Raw genomic sequence first — 21,077 nt, 5'->3', positions numbered from 1 at the left:
AAGCCTTCAGCTAGGAGAAAGAGTCTGAGCATGTGGCCATTGGCCAGTGGTGCAGAGACACAAACCGCCCCACACGTCTCTCCTTTCCCTCCCACCGCGTCAGTGGCTCTGCAGCAGTGGGGTTCCCAGCATGCACTGGGAGCAGCATGGGTGTAGCCGGCACTTCATCACCGTGTGCGAGTGTGGACAGGACAGGTAGGGACTGCGTGCTCCCTCTCTGCTTACAGTGCAGATTATTCATGTGCTTATTTTGGCTGGGCCTGAGAAAAAACTCTGTGTGGACACTACCCAGTTAGGAAGGTTAGACGATATCTACGTCACACTAACTATTAAACTAAGGTGTGGATTAATGATCTACTACACTCTAACACGGATAAAATATACAGAGTCCCTATTGCAACAAACCATACCTCTCAAACCCACTCCCTCCCTGGGCTCCTAGGTAACAAGCTAAGGGATTTGCCTCTGCTACATTCTCAGTGTGGTTTGCCTTGGTCTCAGTAAACAAATGAAAGTAACAGTAACTCACCTGAATTCATTGAGGCCATCCACCATGCGGCTGTAGGCCAGAGCCCTCTGACTGGCGTCAGCTGATCGCCGGCTCATTTTCATGGCCTTTTAAATGAGAACAGAGGCATGCCATGTAATTAAAGAGGGAGGGGAAGAGTGGGGAGAAGAGTGGCAGGCTGCACTAATTCACAAGAACAGAGAACAATAAATACATACAGCCTCAAGTAAACATGGTACTGACAGATCTAACACAGAAATCAATGGATTCTATTTTAGGCCAACATACAGTGCATTCGGTAAGTACATTCGGAAAGTACAGCAACCCAAGTGACTTTTTCCACTTTGTTACGCTAAGCTGCACAGCTATTTTCAGGTCTCTCCAGAGATGTTAGATCGGGTTCGAGTCCGGGCTCTGGCTGGGCCACTCAAGGACATTCAGAGACTTGTCCCGATGCCACTCCTGCGTTGTCTTGGCTGTGTGCTTAGGGTGGTTGTCCTGTTGGAAGGTGAACCTTCGCCCCAGTCTGAGGTCCTGAGCGCTCAGAGCAGGTTTTCATCAAGGATCTCTCTATACTTTGCTCCGTTCATCTTTCCCTCGATCCTGACCAGTCTCCCAGTCCCTGCTGCTGAAAAACATCCCCACAGCATGAGGCTGCCACTACCATGCTTCTCCGTAGGGATGGTGCCAGGTTTCCTCCAGACCTGATGCTTGGCATTCAGGCCAAAGAGTTCAATCTTGGTTTCATCAGACCAGAGAATCTTGTTTCTCATGGTCTGAGAGTCCTTTAGGTGCCTTTTGGCAAACTCCAAGCTGGCTGTCATGTGCCTTTTACTGAGGAGTGGCTTACGCCTGGCCACTCTACCATAAAGGCCTGATTGGTGGAGTGCTGCAAAGATGATTGTCATTCTGGAAGGTTCTCCCATCTCCCCAGAGGAACTCTGGAGCTCTGTCAGAGTGACCATCGGGTTCTTGGTCACCTCCCTGACCAAGGCCCTTCTCCCCCGATTGCTCAGTTTGGCCGGGCGGCCAGTTCTTGGAAGAGACTTGGTGTTTCCAAACTTCTTCCATTTAAGAATGATGGAGGCCACTCTGTTCTTCGGGAACTTCAATACCGCAGAGGTTTTTTGGTACCCTCACCCAGATCTGTGCCTCGACACAATCCTGTCTCGGAGCTCTACGGATAATTACTTCGACCTCATGGCTTGGTTTTTGCTCTGACATGCAATATCAACTGTGGGACCTTATATAGACAGATGTGTGCCTTTCCAAATCATGTCCAATCAATTGAATTTACCACAGGTAGACTCCAATAAAGTTGTAGAAACATCTCAACGATGATCAATGGAAACAGGATGCACCTGAGCTAAATTTGGAGTCTCATAACAAAGGGTGTGAATACTTATGTAAATTAGGCATCTTTTTTTCTTTTCTTTTTTTTACATTTCCAAAAATGTCTACAAACCTGTTTTCACTTTGTCATTATGGGGTATAGTGTGTATATTGATGAGGAACATTTTTTATGTAATCCATTTTAGAATAAGGCTGTAACATAAGAAAATGTGGAAAAGGGGAAGGGGTCTGAATACTTTCAATGCACTGTACATTTTATATGTTTAAAGCCTTGAGCAAGTCTGATTAAATGTAGTACACTGCTCAAAAAAATAAAGGGAACACTTAAACAACACAATGTAACTCCAAGTCAATCACACTTCTGTGAAATCAAACTGTCCACTTAGGAAGCAACACTGATTGACAATACATTTCACATGCTGTTGTGCAAATGGAATAGACAACTACGGTGCAGTCGTCCTGTCCCCTTTGCAGAAAAGCATCCCCAAAGAATGATGTTTCCACCTCCATGCTACACGGTTGGGATGGTGTTCTTGGGGTTGTACTCATCCTTCTTCTTCCTCCAAACACGGCGAGTGGAGTTTAGAGCAAAAAGCTCTATTTTTGTTTCATCAGACCACATGACCTTCTCCCATTCCTCCTCTGGATCATCCAGATGGTTATTGGCAAACTTCAGACGGGCCTGGACATGCGCTGGCTTGAGCAGGGGGACCTTGCGTGCGCTGCAGGATTTTAATCCATGACGGCGTAGTGTGTTACTAATGGTTTTCTTTAAGACTGTGGTTCCAGCTCTCTTCAGGTCATTGACCAGGTCCTGCCGTGTAGTTCTGGGCTTATCCCTCACCTTCCTCATGATCATTGATGCCCCACGAGGTGAGATCTTGCATGGAGCCCCAGACCGAGGGTGATTGACCGTCATCTTGAACTTCTTCCATTTTCTAATAATTGCGCCAACAGTTGTTGCCTTCTCACCAAGCTGCTTGCCGATTGTCCTGTAGCCCTCCCAGCCTTGTGCAGGTCTACAATTTTATCCCTGATGTCCTTACACAGCTCTCTGGTCTTGGCCATTGTGGAGAGGTTGGAGTCTGTTTGATTGAGTGTGTGGACAGGTGTCTTTTATACAGGTAACGAGTTCAAACAGGTGTAGTTAATACATGTAATGAGTGGAGAACAGGAGGGCTTCTTAAAGAAAAACTAACAGGTCTGTGAGAGCCGGAATTCTTACTGGTTGGTAGGTGATCAAATACTTATGTCATGCAATAAAATGCAAATTAATTACTTAAAAATCATACAATGTGATTTTCTGGATTTTTGTTTTAGATTACGTCTCTCACAGTTGAAGTGTACCTATGATAAAAATTACAGACCTCTACATGCTTTGTAAGTAGGAAAACCTGCAAAATCGGCAGTGTATCAAATACTTGTTCTCCCCACTGTATGTGAGGACCTCCTCACCTGTTCGATGGCACTTTTTAGTTTGTTCATGTGGCTCTCGAAGAGGGGGAAGTGGGAGAAGAAGAAGTCTTGGAACTTGATGTTCTCCTCTTCGTCCTGGGAGAGGAGGAAGATGACGCCGATGGCAATCTTCTTCTTCCTCGCCACGCCCAGGCTGGGACCTCCGCTCTCGTCCGACATGTTGAAGCTCTCTTCCACAGACCTGGAGCAAGGTGGACACATAGAGAAGTACTATGGAGAAGTGGACAGCAGGATTCTTAACAGGCTACAGTCAAAGGTGAAAATAAAAGTAAGTATGATGGCATAAACTCTCAACCTGTGGCTGGGGGAAAACCATGGACAATAGGTAACAACAACTAGCCATGGATCTTCTAGATGGCTACGATGGTGTCGATATAGCCAGGACTGAGGTGCTGATCTGTATCACGTCTTTGCAGTGTGATCAGTCAACATTTTAGTCATTTAGCAGACGCTCTTATCAAAAGCGACTTACAGTTAGTGCATAAATTTTTCATACTGGCCCCCCGTGGGAATCGAACCCACAACCCTGGCGTTACAAGCGCCATGCTCTACCAACTGAGCTACAGGAGGCTACATGTTTGAAATGTATGCACTCACTAACTGTAAGTTGTTCTGGATAAGAATAAGAGTGTCTGCTAAATTACTCAAATGTAAATGTAAATGTTTCTCTGCATCTAAAAAGACACACATACACAAATTCATGGAGCTCTACAGCTCACCTATGACTTCTGGGAACTGATTGTAGGCCAATACATAAATGTCATTTGTAACAGTCTACTGGTCATTTACTATTCAAAGCCAATGCCAGTGACAGTGTAGCTAATATGTGTAGTTAGAACTCAGAGTGAGTCATTGGGCCCACACAGTATCATCACCCTACTGTCCAGTTATTTGTATACGCCCCCATGGGTGTACGAGAGGCCCTAACAGGGGGGACACCAGAAGGAGAGTGTGTGTCTGTATAATTGTGTGTGTGTGTGTATTTGTGTTGAACTGCTGTCTCTCACCATCTTGGGAAGACCCCGTTCTCCAGACTGGTGGTCTGGCTGCGGAGCCAGCGTCTCTGGTAGCTACTGGCCTGACTGCTGGTGAGGGAGGAGCCCGGGGAGGGGAACGGAGTAATCAACAGACTGCTCAGAGACGCTGTGTAGGGAGGGAGGGAGAGGCAGAGATGGAACGAGTGAGAAGTATGTAAGAGGGGAAGATGGGAGCACAGAGAGAGAAGTGTAGAAGCCATAGAAGTGTAGAGAGCAAAAAAAGAGGAGTTGAGGAATGAGAGAGAGGAGACAACAGAAGGAGAGAACAGAAGAGGGGGGAGGGTGATTCAGTCAGTGAGGTTACTCATACACAACAGAACAGGGGAAAATCACATAGAACACGTCCACACTGCATTAGTTCAGCTTCCCACAGCCCACCCTGATTATTAGAGCATGGCTGGGACATTCTATAATCACCTCACAGTCACGATATTACAAGAAAAGCTGGCCCAATACCAGGTACAGTTGAAGTCGGAAGTTTACATACACTTGGAGTCATTAAAACTTGTTTTTCAACCACTCCATACATTTTTTTGTTAACAAACTATAGTTTTGGCAAGTCGGTTAGGACATCTACTTTGTGCATGACACAAGTAATTTTTCCAACAATTGTTTATAGACAGATTATTTCACTTATAATTCACTGTATCACAATTCCAGTGGGTCAGAAGTTTACATACACTAACTTGACTGTGCCTTTAAACAGCTTGGAAAATTCCAGAAAATGATTTCATGGCTTTAGAAGCTTCTGATAGGCTAATTGACATCATTTCAGTCAATTAAGGTGTACCTGTGGATGTATTTCAAGGCCTACCTTCAAACTCCGTGCCTCTTTGCTTGACATCATGGGAAAATCAAAAGAAATCAGCCAAGACCTCAAAAAAAAAAATGGTAGGCCTCCACAAGTCTGGTTCATCCTTGGGAGCAATTTCCAAACGCCTGAAGGTACCACGTTCATCTGTACAAACAATAGTACGCAAGTATAAACACCATGGGACCACGCAGCCGTCATACCGCTCAGGAAGGAGACGCGTTCTGTCTCCTAGAGATGAACGTACTTTAATGCGAAAAGTGCAAATCAATCCTAGAACAACAGCAAAGGACCTTGTGAAGATGCTGGAGGAAACAGGTACAAAAGTATCAATATCCACAGTAAAACGAGTCCTATATCGATATAACCTGAAAGGCCGCTCAGCAAGGAAGAAGCCACTGCTCCAAAACCGCCATAAAAAAGCCAGACTACGGTTTGCAACGGCACATGGGGACAAAGATCGTACTTTTTGGAGAAATGTCCTTTGGTCTGATGAAACAAAAATATAACTGTTTGGCCATAATGACCATCGTTATGTTTGTAGGAAAAAGGGGGTCGCTTGCAAGCCGAAGAAGAACACCATCCCAACCGTGAAGCACGGGGGTAGCAGCATCATGCTGTTGCTCACATCAACACCATTATCCCAGAAACCCTAGACCCACTCCAATTTGCATACCGCCCCAAAAGATCCACAGATGATCCACAGACTGATGCAATCTCTATTGCACTCCACACTGCCCTTTCCCACCTGAACAAGAGGAACACCTACGTGAGAATGCTTTTCATTGACTACAGCTCAGGATTAAACACCATAGTGCCCTAAAAGCTCATCACTAAGCTAAGGATCCTGGGACTAAACACCTCCCTCTGCAACTGGATCCTGGACTTCCTGACGGGCCGCCCCCAGGTGGTAAGGGTAGGTAACAACACATCTGCCACACTGATCCTCAACACGGGGGCCCCTCAGGGGTGCGTGCTCAGTCCCCTCCTGTACTCCCTGTTCACCCATGACTGCATGGCCAGGCACGATTCCAACACCATCATTAAGTTTGCCGACGACACAACAGTGGTAGGCCTGATCACCGACAAAGATGAGACAGCCTATAGGGAGGAGGTCAGAGACCTGGACGTGTGGTGCCAGGACAACAACCTCTCCCTCAACGTGACCAAGACAAAGGGGATGATTGTGGACTACACAAATAAAAAGAGGACTGACCACGCACCCATTCTCATCGACGGGGCTGTAGTGGAACAGGTTGAGAGCTTAAAGTTCCTTGGTGTCCACATCACCAACAAACTATCATGGTCCAAACACACCAAGACAGTCGTGAAGAGGGCACGACAAAGCCTATTCCCCCTCAGGAGACAGAAAAGATTTGGCATGGGTCCTCAGATCCTCAAGAAATTCTACAGCTGCACCATCGAGAGCATCCTGACTGGTTGCATCACCGCCTGGTATGGCAACTGCTCGGCCTCCGACCGCAAGGCACTACAGAGGGTAGTGCTTACGGCCCAGTACATCACTGGGGCCAAGCTTCCTGCCATCCAGGACCTCTATACCAGGCGGTGTCAGAGGAAGGCCCTCAAAATTGTCAAAGACTCCAGCCACCCTAGTCATAGACTGTTCTCTCTGCTACCGCACGGCAAGCGGTACCGGAGTGCTAAGTCTAGGTCCAAAAGACTTCTCAACAGCTTCTACCCCAAAGCCATAAGACTCCTGAACAGCTAATCATGGCTACCCAAACTATTTGCACTGCCCCCCCACCCCATCTTTTTACGCTGCTGCTACTCTGTTAATTATTTATGCATAGTCACTTTAACTCTACCCACATGTACATATTACCTCAACTAGCCGCTGCCCCCGCACATTGACTCTGCACCGGTACCCCCCTGTATATATAGCCTCCCTACTGTTATTTAATTTTACTTCTGCTCTTTTTTTCCTCAACACTTTTTTGTTGTTGTTTTATTTTACTTTTTTAAATAAAAAAATTAATGCATTGTTGGTTAAGGGCTGTAAGTAAGCATTTCACTGTAATGTCTACACCTGTTGTATTCGGCACGTGGCCAATAAAATTTGATTTTATTTTATTAACTTTGCTGCAGGAGGGACTGGTGCACTTCACAAAATAGATGGCATCATGAGGAAGAAAAATGATGTGGATATATTGAAGCAACATCTCAAGACATCAGTCAGGAAGTTAAAGCTTGGTCGCAAATGGGTCTTCCAAATGGACAATGACCCCAAGCATACTTCCAAAGTTGTGGCAAAATGGCTTAAGGACAACAAAGTCAAGGTATTGGTGTGGCCATCACAAAGCCCTGACCTCAATACTATAGAAAATGTGTGGGCAGAACTGAAAAGGCGTGTTCGAGCAAGGAGGCCTACAAACCTGACTCAGTTACACCAGCTCTGTCAGGAGGAATGGGCCAAAATTCACCCAACTTATTGTGGGAAGCTTGTGGAAGGCTACCCGAAACGTTTGACCCAAGTTAAACAATTTAAAGCAATGCTACCAAATACTAATTGAGTGTATGTACACTTCTGACCCACTGGGAATGTGATAAAATAAATAAAAGCTGAAATAAATAATTCTCTCAACTATTATTCTGACATTTCACATTCTTAATATTAAGTGGTGATCCTAACTGACCTAAGACAGGGAATATTCACTAGGATTAAATGTCAGGAATTGTGAAAAACTGAGGTTAAATGTATTTGGCTAAGGTGTATGTAAACTTCAGACTTCAACTGTATGTGGAGGGTGTATGCTGCTCACGTTGTCGTCGTGTAGGCATAGCTCAATGAAGGGACGCCAAATGTGTGGGTGATTGATGACTAGGGGAGGCGTATGGGTATAGGAGGAGTTGAAGGAGAGTGTGTGTGTGTGTGTGTGTGTGTGTCTGTGTGGGAGACGAGAGGGGACCAAATTAGAACTTAATTTACTAGTACCGGGTTTTGGGAGCTGCTATATTTAAGCATATGCATGTGACGCGGGTGTTCAACAGAAAGTGAGATTCCCCTCATGCCGGCGATGCAAGGGCTGGGGGTCAGTTTCCACTGCACAAGGTTTTCCAGCACCTCTCTCTCCTCCACACCCCTATAGAGGACGGAGGAGGGCTAAACTCTGGCAGCGGGGTCAATGGAAAGGTGTGTCCGTAAACGTCTCCGCTGTGCCATCATTACAGAGGAGGGATAAGCTGGTGTCCCAAATGGCACCCTAACGCCCTACATAGTGATCTACTTTTGACCAGAGCCCTATGGACCACTGTCCTGGTGTCACTCTCACTCCAGTTTGACCTTGAAGAGAAGGAATGCTGTGTGGAGCTGACTGGTCTGCAGCCGTGACCCAGTAGAATAGGGTTTCATCTAAACCGATTAGTTGCATCCCTCTTGTTAAGAGATGGTTCAGCGAGAGAGAACACACTGAGGTGAATCTAGTGCTAAAAACCTGCTCACCTAGTTGCATCATCTCAGAGACACAAAGAAGGCTTAGTATGAGTGGAGGGTGTCTAGAGAGGCCAATCTTGGATTTAGTTAAGAGTCATTACCTGATCTGGCGATACCGCTGTCTCTCTCGTCGTACAGGCTTCTGCACGGCATGTCCATGGGGTTACTGTGGCCTGCAGGAGAGAGACAGGAGGGGAAAGACTGAGAAACAGATCAGGAACGACTCAGCTCAGCAATACTGAGGAGCCCAAGCAGGGAGGGGTGCGAGTGCTTTTCCCACCACCACTCTCAAAGCATGGGGCCACCTTCACCACCACCGAACATTCATTTCACAATGATCAAGTCCACAAATGACATACCACCACAGTGCAAGACACTTCCTACAGGCAAAACCATAAGCAGGTGCTGGCCCTCTACTATAGTACAGTGGTGTGTTGTTCACTCTAACGCCACTCTGTTGAAGAAGGTGCAGCATCGGCAATACACAACAAACAACATGTACGCTTGTATGTTCTCAGATGTACTTAACATCTCGTTAACACACAATAGGCAAAATTACAAAATGAATGTTCACGCTATAGTTTACGAGTGCAGAAACCGCAAACCCTTCATTTGCATGTGTTGCAAAGGCACCATTTGGTGTTGTCCTGTTGATATGATTTACGGTCAAATCAACACTAGCTTTGCTGCAAAGTGTCTGTGCCCCGCCCACCCTGGCCTGCGACCTAATGAGCATTCCACTATTGCATAACTGAAGAGCTACATGCCGTGCCACAGAGCTGTGGCTTACAGAGGGCTGCATGGAAGCTATTTACCGAAATCACCACCCCTGTCACCAGGTTATGGTAGGGAGGGAGGGAGGGAGGGAGGGAGGGAGGGAGGGAGGGAGGGAGGGAGGGAGGGGAGATGGGGGGATGGATAGATTATGGTACGGAGGGTGGGAAGGAGTGATGGAAGGAGGATGGGAAGGAGTGAGGGAAGGTGTGTGGGAAGGAGTGATGGAAGATGTGTGGGAAGGAGTGATGGAAGGTGTGTGGGAAGGAGTGATGGAAGGAGGCAGTGAGGACAGTAGGGAGTACAACAACCAGCAGCAAGCACTCTAAAGCAGATATTGAGCATGCCCGTAGTACACTTGCAGACACATGCAATGTATGTACACGAGCATGCAACTGCACACGAGCACACTGCAAACCTGAAAAGAAAGAGGCACTCTTGATGAGGCGGAGAGGGCCCTGCTCAGAGAAGGCCCGGCGCGGGCTGCAGAGCTGAGAGAAACCTGCGCAGCACAAACGGATGGGGAGAAGAGACAAGCAAAACAAAACAGGACATGAACCACGGTTAGTAGTGAAGCAGGAGGTCAAATATAACGTACACACCCCAACCCGACGGAGAGAGGGGACAACCTGAGGCAGTTTGGGACAGGCAGCCCAATTCTGATATTTTTTCCACTAATTGGTCTTTTGAGCAATCACATCAGATCTTTTCACATCAGATCTTTTTCATTGTGGTCCCAAACTGCTTCAGGTTGTCCTGAAATGGACGTTAAAGAGGGAAAAGAACACACAAAAAATGTGCCTGGAGAATACACCTGGATTCAATTCAAGTCAATTCACACGTAACAAACTTACAAAGATAGTCAGTGTCTGACAAGGATTTGCAACACAGATAACATACAGTATATACATGAATAAAACGATAAATTAAACAAGTTAAACAAAACGGTGCTTCAGTACTACCAAAATAACTGAAATGGCATAGGTGCTGATATGTACAATATATATCCATTCGTGTCCTTTATGTGCCAGTCAGTTGTACTGTAGTGCTGTGGTCCTGTCTGTAGTTGTTGTTGTGGTTACCTATGTTCCCCAGGAGGCCGTTGGTCACAGTGTTCTGATCCGGCCTCAAAGCATTGGGGTCCTGACCCATGAACTCCAGGCTGTCTTGCAGTCTGCCAGGAGCACAAAGACAACGGCACAGGTTCAAAGGGTATCAGGAGAGATTGATATCAAGAATAGAAAGAGGAGAAGAAAGTTAGAGAGAGAGCAGGTTTAGAAAGGAGAGAGAGCAGGTTTAGAAAGGAGAGAGAGCAGGTTTAGAAAGGAGAGAGAGCAGGTTTAGAAAGGAGAGAGAGCGAGAGAGCAGGTTTAGAAAGGAGAGAGAGCGAGAGCGCAGGTTTAGAAAGGAGAGAGCAGGTTTAGAAAGGAAAGAGAGCAGGTTTAGAAAGGAGAGAGCATGAGAGAGCAGGTTTAGAAAGGAAAGAGAGCAGGTTTAGAAAGGAGAGAGCATGAGAGAGCAGGTTTAGAAAGGAGAGAGCAGGTTTAGAAAGGAGAGAGCGCGAGAGAGCAGGTTTAGAAAAGAGAGAGCAGGTTTAGAAAAGAGAGAGCACGAGAGAGCAGGTTTAGAAAGGAGAGAGAGCAGGTTTAGAAAGGAGAGAGCGCGAGAGAGCAGGTTTAGAAAAGAGAGAGCACGAGAGAGCAGGTTTAGAAACGAGAGAGCAGGTTTAGAAAGGAGAGAGAGCGAGAGCGCAGGTTTAGAAAGGAGAGAGAGCGAGAGCGCAGGTTTAGAAAGGAGAGAGCAGGTTTAGAAAGGAGAGAGAGCAGGTTTAGAAAGGAGAGAGAGCAGGTTTAGAAAGGAGAGAGAGAAAGCGAAGGAGGGGTGAGGGCAGAGTGTGGTAGTAGGGCTTACGTGTTAAGGCTGCCATAGACACTGCTCCCTGTTCGGGCTGTAAACACTTTACTCAGCATCAGCTGAGGGGGTGACCTGTGGACAGACAAGGGAGGGAGAAAGGGGGAGAAAACAAAGTCACGATGACTTGGTGCTCCTGACGTGTGTTATGTATTTAAGTGTAATAATGACATCACATCAGGACAACTGATGTATACATTTCTCTGATCTCTGCTTCAAAGTGCTGTGTAGGACAGACTGCAGGGTTTCCGTTAGGAAAATGTGGCGCTGAACATTTGACACGCAGCATTTACATTTTACTGGACATTAAAGAAATTTCCCGGGCCAATTTGCATTGGGTGCATAACCTGATTAGGGCATCCACCCACAGTGCTCAGGATGACAGAAATCACATTTAGCATTTAATCTTAAAAGAACATGCAACTCGAGGATGCAACAGCATTTTCCTCAGCCAACAATGAACAGCAAAATCACTAGCCTATGTCAATCTACTTTCCACTATAGTAGAAAAGTTTACCTATTCTATTGGTCAGCTTGTCGTTCTGTGCGAGAAATAAAAAGTATATTCCAAACACTCTGGGACAGTTGTGGGACGATAGATCCCAAATTCATACAACCAGTAGGCCTCGGCTACATCCAAAAAACGTTAGAAAGCAATGAGGCTCATGCAACAGATCAGAACGTTTAGCTTCAAATTCAGAATGTTCGTTCCATAATGCAATTAGCGGGAAAACCTTTGTCAAAAGCACACCGCACATGTGAGCGGTTTCATGAAACCGATGAAAATATCCATTCAAAATTTAGAAAGAGGGGAGATTTAAAGATGCAACAACTAGCATGGGTTGATAATATGACTAGAATTGTGCCTTTGGCTACTGGACAATTTAAAAAAAAGTTGATTACAAAACCAATAGAACAGGAGAGAAATAGGCTACTGGTTTCAATGGCATAAAATAATTTCCTGTACGTTTGGTTGGATTTTGGCTAGGCTACTTTGAAGCAAGGTAAGACATAATATGTAGTGAAACGTTCAGGTTTCAAAAAATTAAGTATACGTTTTCAAAATGAATACTGCCTCCAGCTCATTGCAAAGTTGTGTATGACACACTGAAGCCTGCCTAGCTGCCTATGCACTTGAATGGGAAGCACACTTCAATTACCAGTTGAAAAATACAAATACATTTAGTAGCCATTTTTAATTGTGGCCATTGTTTTTAACACGTGATTACATTTAGAACTGTTGTGCAATGATTGGGCTTATGAAAAGCACACGTTTCACTCCAGCAGCAACAAACAGCTGTTTGATGAGCTGTAGCAGCAGCTCTCACGCTACATCGACCGGTATTTCAATCAATGAACAGGCTAAAATGCATTATTTCGCAATGGGATTTTATTTTTATTTTTTACAATTGGCCGGCGTCAATTTTATTTAAATCGGCTTTTCATATTATAATTTTTTGTCAAAAAACGGCTATTACCGGCTAACGGAAATCCTGACATACTAACTGTAACTGACTTCCCTCCCCCTCTTGCCTTGTTCCCTGGATCTCACCGTATCTGGTGGATCTTGAGTGTGGAGCCCTTGTAGCTCATGGCCACCGAGCCAAACATCATCTCCCCCAACATGTTGGCGTCAGATGAACACCGCAACCCCTGAGACACAGGAGAGGAGGGGGAGAGGGGGAGAGAGGGAAAGGAGGTGGAGAACAGAGAGCAGGTGAAGAGAGAGGGTGAAGAAGGTGGAACGGGACTGACATAATAGGTTTTGAGGGTCGTTTGATCATGATATAGGGACTGTTCTCACTCATAGAGATGTACAAGAGAGCTCATCTATCAATGAAACTTCCCATTCTAAAACAGGCTTTGGTCCAAGTGCACCCTCTATCACACACTACGTTCTCACCTGGAAGCGCAGCCCTTGTTCCCTGGGTTCCCGGGGCTCGGAGGCGCAGGAGCTGTCCAGAGAGTTGGAGCTGCCCGCTGTAGGCCTCAGCTGGCAGCACTTCCCATACATCTTTACCTGGGCCTCGCTACTGCACATCTTCTGCTGTGGGGAAGACCACACAAATAACACATTCACATATGTAGAATATGGCCCTGGTCCTAGCATAGGAGTTTCTCTAGTTTCACTATTTGGGATGTTGGTGCAAGTGTTTTTGACTGGCTACCCTTTTACATTGCTCCGGCAAAAGTGACGTTTCTTCTCCACGATGAGTCTGGATTTGCCTCCTTCCTTGACGAGTTCTAGAATGCGAACACATTCTGACCATTCTGATTTGTCCCAGAAACCGATGGGTTGGGCCAGCGCCGGCCTACATGATGGCGTTAACAACTTTGATACTCTTGATTCATTAGAGACTCCAATCGCTGATTAATTTCTGTAAACAATGCTCCTCATTTTGAAGTCACAAACGACTTCTAGGATGGCAGTTTCAGACAATGTATGTAGTGATCGATAGAGCAGCGGAATTAAATTCAGGGTGAGTCACCAGGTAACGAGTGTTTAGTCACGCCTATCACATAAAGAATAGGCATATAGTCTCTGTCCTAGGATTTGAGCTGTTTTCTGATCTTTAAACACTAATGCTGCATATATTTTGCAGTGTACTATATGTATTTAGGGCACACAGTATTCTTACATATACTGTTGCATTCCTAGTGTGTGTAACAGTACAATATATCCGCAAATAATATGACCGTATAGCAACTAAAACGTTGTTCTGTTAATGCTTTATGTTATAGGCCTACATCACTTAAATACAGTGTATTGAGTGCACTAGTTTGGAAGAAACTAAATATGTTAGTGAAGTAATAAAAATACAAAAATAACAAATCAGGCCTCTGTCTCGTATTTCTAAGCAAACACAACCAACATACAGTATTTACACAGGCTTTCTTTACCTCTTGATATGAGATGATTGATGTCAGAGCATACAATGTTCTATCCGTTAGTCACAAATCCATACAAACTAAACTCCAATCTGCTTTCCCCCATGTGATGTGCCAGAGAATGGCACCCTATATTGCACTGGAATGCTTTTGTGGACTGCGTGCCTTGCTTTGCTATGGTAATGGCTCGCATCAAACAAATGTCTGGCCTGCCCCGATAGAGAACAAAAAGGCCTGGAACATGTGAATGGCTGTCATAGGACTTCCTCAGGAACTTGCGAGCTGGAACTACCTCCCTCTCATTGCTCTCCCTCTAGCTCTGCTACCCCTCTCTCTAGCTTGCACTACCTCATTGCTCCCCCCCCAGCTTGCTCACTCTCTCTAGCTTGCTCTCCCCTTCTCTCTCTAGCTTGCTTCTCTCTCTAGCTTGCTCTCCCCTTCTCTCTCTAGCTTGCTCTCCCCTTCTCTCTCTAGCTTGCTCTCCCCTTCTCTCTCTAGCTTGCTCTCCCCTTCTCTCTCTAGCTTGCTCTCCCCTTCTCTCTCTAGCTTGCTCTCCCCTTCTCTCTCTAGCTTGCTCTCCCCTTCTCTCTCTAGCTTGCTCTCCCCTTCTCTCTCTAGCTTGCTCTCCCCTTCTCTCTCTAACTTGCTCTCCCCTTCTCTCTCTAGCTTGCTCTCCCCTTCTCTCTCTAGCTTTCTCTCCCCTTCTCTCCCTAGCTTGCTCTCCCCTTCTATCCCTAGCTTGCTCTCCCCTTCTATCCCTAGCTTGCTCTCCCCTTCTCTCTGAGGCTTGCTCTCCCCTTCTCTCTGAGGCTTGCTCTCCCCTTCTCTCTGAGGCTTGCTCTCCCCTTCTCTCTCTCGAGGCTTGCTCTCCCCTTCTCTCTCAAGGCTTGCTCTCCCCTTCTCTCTCAAGGCTTGCTCTCCCCTTCTCTCTCGAGGCTTGCTCTCCCCTTCTCTCTCTCGAGGCTTGCGCTCCCCCTCTCTCTCTAGCTTGCTCTCCCCCTCTCTAGGGAGAAACAATATCAGGCAATAAAGCATGATGTGCTAGGGGTCAGACTTCACGTTAACCATGCTGCAGAAATGCATTGCTTGGCAATGACAAACATAGGACACACTTGTTGAATAGACAGGCATAGCTAATGATGGCCCTTATCCATTAAACTTATTGCTTTCTAATCCTAACATGTACAACAAGGATTTAGAACAGGTTAAAGTAAATGCACACATTCTATTTGTCAACACCACAGTAGATTGCAGCAAGTAACCCATGACAGCACAATTACAAAAGGGCTGAAGACTTGAGAGAGGGAGTCAGTCACAGAGACTGTGGTCATGTGAGTCTGGAAGTATGCTTACACATCAGTGGCGGGTGTCAGCTGATGCCATTATTATTGGAGATCTGAGCTCCAGTTCAAACCAGTCAAGCCCTCTTTAATATAGCCACAGGAGTAGCTCTAGACAGCATTTCCTATTTCCCCCACACTGTGGTGTACATCCCCATAAAACACCCCCGTCAGTCAGTCACACTTATCCCTCACCCCAGTGTCACTCACCGAAGCAGGGGCATCCTCCGCGCTCCTCTTTTTGGCACTGGAGTCGAAGAGGACATTTCTCCCCCGTCGCTCACAGTCTTGGTACAGTATCAATCTGATCTGGCTAGGGTCCAGCTGTGGGGATGACCAGCTGGAGAGAGAAAAGGAGGGAGGATAGAGGACACAAGGATGAAGCATATGACCACGTTGGCACTACTAGCAATGAATGTAGACCTTCTACTAAAACTGTCAAACTCCCAAAACATCAACAGCACGTCGAGACAGACATTCCCCAGTCAGACCTGTCCTCACACAGTCAAAGTAGCAAAGGCCATCAAATGAAACTGGGTCTGGTTACATAAGTATGAATAATCATAAAATGTAAAGCGAGGTGACAGTGATGGACTGACAGTTGGTTAATAAACTCTTAATCCGTCAGCCCTTTGGGTCGTCAGCCCTTTGGGTCGTCAGCCTTTTGGGTCGTCAGCCCTTTGGGTCGTCGTGCCATTGCTGCCATTCCATCCATCATACCGTCGCCTGCCTGATGGGGACGAGAGACGGCTATGGTCACCCACTATCCTCCACCACAGGGGGGAGCAGAGACAGCTATGGTCACCCACTATCCTCCAACACAGAGGGGAGCAGAGACAGCTATGGTCACCCACTATCCTCCACCACAGGGGGGAGCAGAGACAGCTATGGTCACCCACTATCCTCCACCACAGGGGGGAGCAGAGACAGCTATGGCCACCCACTATCCTCCACCACAGGGGGGAGCAGAGACAGCTATGGTCACCCACTATCCTCCAACACAGAGGGGAGCAGAGACAGCTATGGCCACCCACCAGCCTCCACCACAGGGGGGAGCAGAGACAGCTATGGCCACCCACTATCCTCCACCACAGGGGGGAGCAGACACAGCTATGGTCACCCACTATCCTCCACCACAGGGGGGAGCAGAGACAGCTATGGTCACCCACTATCCTCCACCACAGGGGGGAGCAGACACAGCTATGGTCACCCACTATCCTCCACCACAGGGGGGGAGCAGAGACAGCTATGGTCACCCACTATCCTCCACCACAGAGGGGAGCAGAGACAGCTATGGCCACCCACCAGCCTCCACCACAGGGGGGAGCAGAGACAGCTATGGCCACCCACTATCCTCCACCACAGGGGGGAGCAGACACAGCTATGGTCACCCACTATCCTCCACCACAGGGGGGGAGCAGAGACAGCTATGGTCACCCACTATCCTCCACCACAGGGGGGAGCAGACACAGCTATGGTCACCCACTATCCTCCACCACAGGGGGGGAGCAGAGACAGCTATGGTCACCCACTATCCTCCACCACAGAGGGGAGCAGAGACAGCTATGGCCACCCACCAGCCTCCACCACAGGGGGGAGCAGAGACAGCTATGGCCACCCACCAGCCTCCACCACACCACCAGCCGTGTGATTAGTTCTTATTAAGCCTAGAGTCTAAAGCCCCCCGTCTCAGTCCCCAGTATCTATGCTGCAATAGTCTATGTGCCGGGGTGGCTAGGGTCAGTCTGTCCTATCTGGTGTATTTCTCCTGTCTTATCTGGTGTCCTGTGTGGTCTTAAGTATGCTCCCTCTAATTCTCCCATCTCTCTCTCGCTCCCTCTCCCATCCCGGAGGACCTGAGCCCTAAGACCATGCTTCAGGACTACCTGGCCTGGCGACTCCTGGCTGTCCCAGTCCACCTGCTCGTATTGCTGATCCAGTTTTTGCTTTTCTGCAAGCGGCTATGGAATCCAGACCTGTTCACCGGACTTGCTACCTTATTCCGGACCTGCTGTTTTGACCCTCTCTCTCGCTCTACCGCACCTGCTGTCTCGACCTCTGAATGCTCGGCTATGAAAAGCCAACTGACATTTACTCCTGAGGTGCTGACCTGGTGCACCCTTCATAACCACTGTGATTATTATTTGACACTGCTGGTCATCTATGAGCGTTTGAACATCTTGAAGAATGATCTCCACCCCTCAGAGCCTGATTCCTCTCTAGGTTTCTTCCTAGGTTCCTGCCTTTCTAGGGAGTTTTTCCTAGCCACCATGCTTCTACATCTGCAGTGCTTGCTCTTTGGGGTTTTAGGTTGGGTTTCTGTATAAAGCACATTGTGACATCTGCTGATGTAAAAAGGTTTTTATAAATACATTTGATTGATGAAGGAACTTTTAAATCAAATTCTCCATTGCTGATTGCTCATCTCAAAATTGTTCAAAACATATTTACATTTTAGTCATTTAGCAGACGCTCTTATCCAGAGCGACTGACAGGAGCAATTAGGGTTAAGTGCCTTGCTCAAGGGCACATCGACAGATTTTTCACCTAGTTGGCGCGGGGATTAGAACCAGCGACCTTTTGGTTACTGGCACAACGCTCTTAACCACTAAGCTACCTGCCGCCCCATTATTAGCCTAACACATAATGGCTATATATTATTCAACTTGATTCAGCGTCACAATTATCTGGGTACAATATTCCCTTTATGTCCCCATCATCAAACCTTCACTCAATGACAGCACTAATCAAGCAGATTAACAAAAAACAAGATTCAAGAAATTAAGGCTAGAAAGCAAATAAGGTGATGGTACCGTACATGAAGCCTAGTCATCATCCTTGGACTCAGTAAAGGACACCAAAGTTCCAGACTTGTCCATGAGGCCTACCCTGGGATGAATCAGCATTCTAAAGGCAGGCCAAGAATACTCCCATCCCAATTGTAGAGAGCAGAGCAGAATAGCTAGTCAAACACTCTGCCTGCATCCCAAGTGGCACCCTATTCCCTATATAGTGCACTACTTTTGACCTCTGCTCTGCTCTGGGGTCTGAATTGGGACGCAGCCTGAGACAGCCCAGGTTTTCCATAGCTCCATCTGTTCAGAAACCTATTCCCCCCAGACAACTAAGTCATCAATGATGTCCGCTCTGAGGCATGCATGAGGTATTCACTGACGGATGAAGAACAGATTTGTCACCAACACACATTAGGCTATTCATATCCAACTAGTCTCACTATGGCCTTCAGTTTTAGGCAGTGTGACGTAAATACTGTACAGCCTACATTATGGGATCCAATGACAGTCCCGCCAGCCTAGAGCCCCTGTCAATGTTTCAAGACCACGTTATTACTGCTCAGCACGCTGCTTTGATAGCCATCTTCTCATATAACCTTGGGAGTAATACGATTCAGCCTAACAAACAGACTATAAAAACAAAACAAGCTTTGCAAATCATTTCAGCAGCTAGGATACTCAATTGAGTCGAATCAGCACTCTCTTATCAGAGCAGAAGTCAGCAGAGGAGAAGGTGGAGCAGTTTAAGAACTTTGTATCATTGAACCAAGGAGAGAGAGAGAGGAGAAACAAGGAAACAGACCCTGTGACAGTCAGACATCAGCAGAGCCATTCATAAAAATATCAGCACATGACTACAAGACTGTTACATACAGCAGCACTGACCTCCATTAGGACTGAGCCTATAAAGAGCCTACACAAAAGGCCTAGAAACAACATTCATTTCCTTGTAGAAGCCATCTCTCAAAGCATACAAGTGTTTCTCTATCTCTCCCTAAGTTTATGATTGTTTAAAATGTACTACTAGTTCGCCTTCGTAATAACAACAACAATTTCCTTATAGATCAAGTCTATCAATCAGAGCTACAAATAAGCAATGTGTGAGCCGGAGCCCTGCAGTGCCAAAGTAAACTCACTAAAAATTACAGAAGACAGACAGCCTTTGACTAAAAGGCGGTAAACACTGGTTCCAAATAAAGAAGCAACTCTAAGCCGTCAGAGCAGTAAATCTCCACCACATTAAGTTGCATAACATTGCAGCACATTTACACCACTGTCTCTCCTATATTCATTTAGCAGCAGCCGCTGTAAAAAACATGTCTTTATATATACACACTTCTTCTTGCTTTTAAATGGATAGTCATTGGCTAAATGACTGGAACTCGCTGGCCTCCGCTAGTAGTAATGCACTCAACCCCCCCCCCCCCCCCTTGCTAATTGTGATAATCTATAGCACCACCGCTGAAAAACGAGTAGATCCAAGCACAACACACACACTCTGCAGCTCTCTCTGTGAACCTGAAAATACCCTCCAGTTAGGAATTCTAACCACATTCAAATCCAACACAGTCAAAGCCTAAAACAGTATCACAAAAACCCCACAATAACGATGCATGCAATAAGCAGCAAACTGGGTAAATATTACTGGGTACCTGGGCATCATTGTGCGTCTGACAGTCTTCCCCCCTCTCTCCCCCAGAGTGTGGCTAAGTATAGCGCTGAACTAAATGCACACAACAACATGAGACTGTCAGGTGATCTTTGCGCTGTGCTGGACAGCGCCTGGACAAAGGCATCCAGGCACTGACCACTGGGCGGGCGTCTTGTCCCCCTCTGAAACTGAAGAAAGAGACCGGCAGAGCTCTACACTGGAGGACTTTACAGGGAATAATCTGTCCTCCTCTCTGTGACCTCAAACAGCCCTCCCTCCCACCGGACTGGCACGTGCTACTCAGGCCATTGGCACACTGTGTGACCGTGTACTTATGACGTTCAAAACAACTGGGAACTTGGAAATCTCCAACTTGCGAGCGTTCAAGACAACTGGGAACTTGGAAATGTCCGACTTCCGAGCATTCAAGGCAACAGGGAACTTGGGGAGGGGGGGGACGAGCTCTGACTGGGGAAAAATATTTTGAACGGTCATCGAACTCGGAATTCCAAGTCGGAAACTCTGACATCTTTCTAGAGCTCCGACTTTCCGACCTAAAGATCATTGACATCATGATTTGACATTGTTTTTTTCAGAGTTCCCAGTTATCTTGAAAGCACCATTATGTTCCATAAATAATCAACCTAAGCTGTGACGCTTTTCCTACGTCTGATGGTGGGGGTCGTTTTTGAATCCACAGCGGGTACTATTCCAGTGAGCCGAGCCAGCTAGGCTATATTATAACACTCTGGGCTGAAAATTAAACCCTGCTTTAGGACACTGTTGGCTAGAATAGCCTAATCACGCTTTCTTGTGGGTGAAAGAGGACACCTGCTTACCCCTCCTCATTGTCCACTCCAACACAGTCAAACACACAGCAACTGGATCTGTGGGCAACACACACAAACCCCTACTAGTTTTGCACGGTATACCGAAATGTTGGTACTTTTCGATACCCCAAAAATTATAATACTGTTCGGTACTAGAATTTGTCATGTTCGGTACTTCTGTCAAATGTGTCTCACGTGATTGAGAGGATCAAGTCTATTAGCACACCCCCTTTATAGCGCGAAGAGACAAG

The 21,077-nt window shown here is 46.6% G+C and overlaps 1 protein-coding gene across 1 annotated transcript in view; it reads right to left on the bottom strand.

Annotated features, from left to right (window-relative positions):
- LOC311142440 (folliculin-interacting protein 1-like) overlaps positions 1 to 21,077 on the bottom strand; it is a 47,125-nt gene that overhangs the window by 9,131 nt on the left and 16,917 nt on the right. The window contains exons 2-11 of the mRNA XM_084178087.1: positions 15,761 to 15,890; positions 13,225 to 13,365; positions 12,874 to 12,974; positions 11,322 to 11,396; positions 10,493 to 10,584; positions 9,829 to 9,912; positions 8,738 to 8,809; positions 4,345 to 4,480; positions 3,317 to 3,518; positions 530 to 615 (exon numbers count right to left, since the gene is read on the bottom strand). Of these exons, the coding sequence (XP_084034213.1) occupies positions 530 to 615; positions 3,317 to 3,518; positions 4,345 to 4,480; positions 8,738 to 8,809; positions 9,829 to 9,912; positions 10,493 to 10,584; positions 11,322 to 11,396; positions 12,874 to 12,974; positions 13,225 to 13,365; positions 15,761 to 15,890 (1,119 nt within the window). The remainder of the gene's footprint in view (positions 1 to 529; positions 616 to 3,316; positions 3,519 to 4,344; positions 4,481 to 8,737; positions 8,810 to 9,828; positions 9,913 to 10,492; positions 10,585 to 11,321; positions 11,397 to 12,873; positions 12,975 to 13,224; positions 13,366 to 15,760; positions 15,891 to 21,077) is intronic.

The sequence above is a fragment of the Coregonus lavaretus genome (assembly GCF_964263955.1).
Source record: "Coregonus lavaretus genome assembly, chromosome: 15".
Taxonomy (NCBI): domain Eukaryota; kingdom Metazoa; phylum Chordata; class Actinopteri; order Salmoniformes; family Salmonidae; genus Coregonus; species Coregonus lavaretus.
Note: the sequence above shows the minus strand (reverse complement) of the source record. Positions and strands in the feature narration are given on the sequence as shown.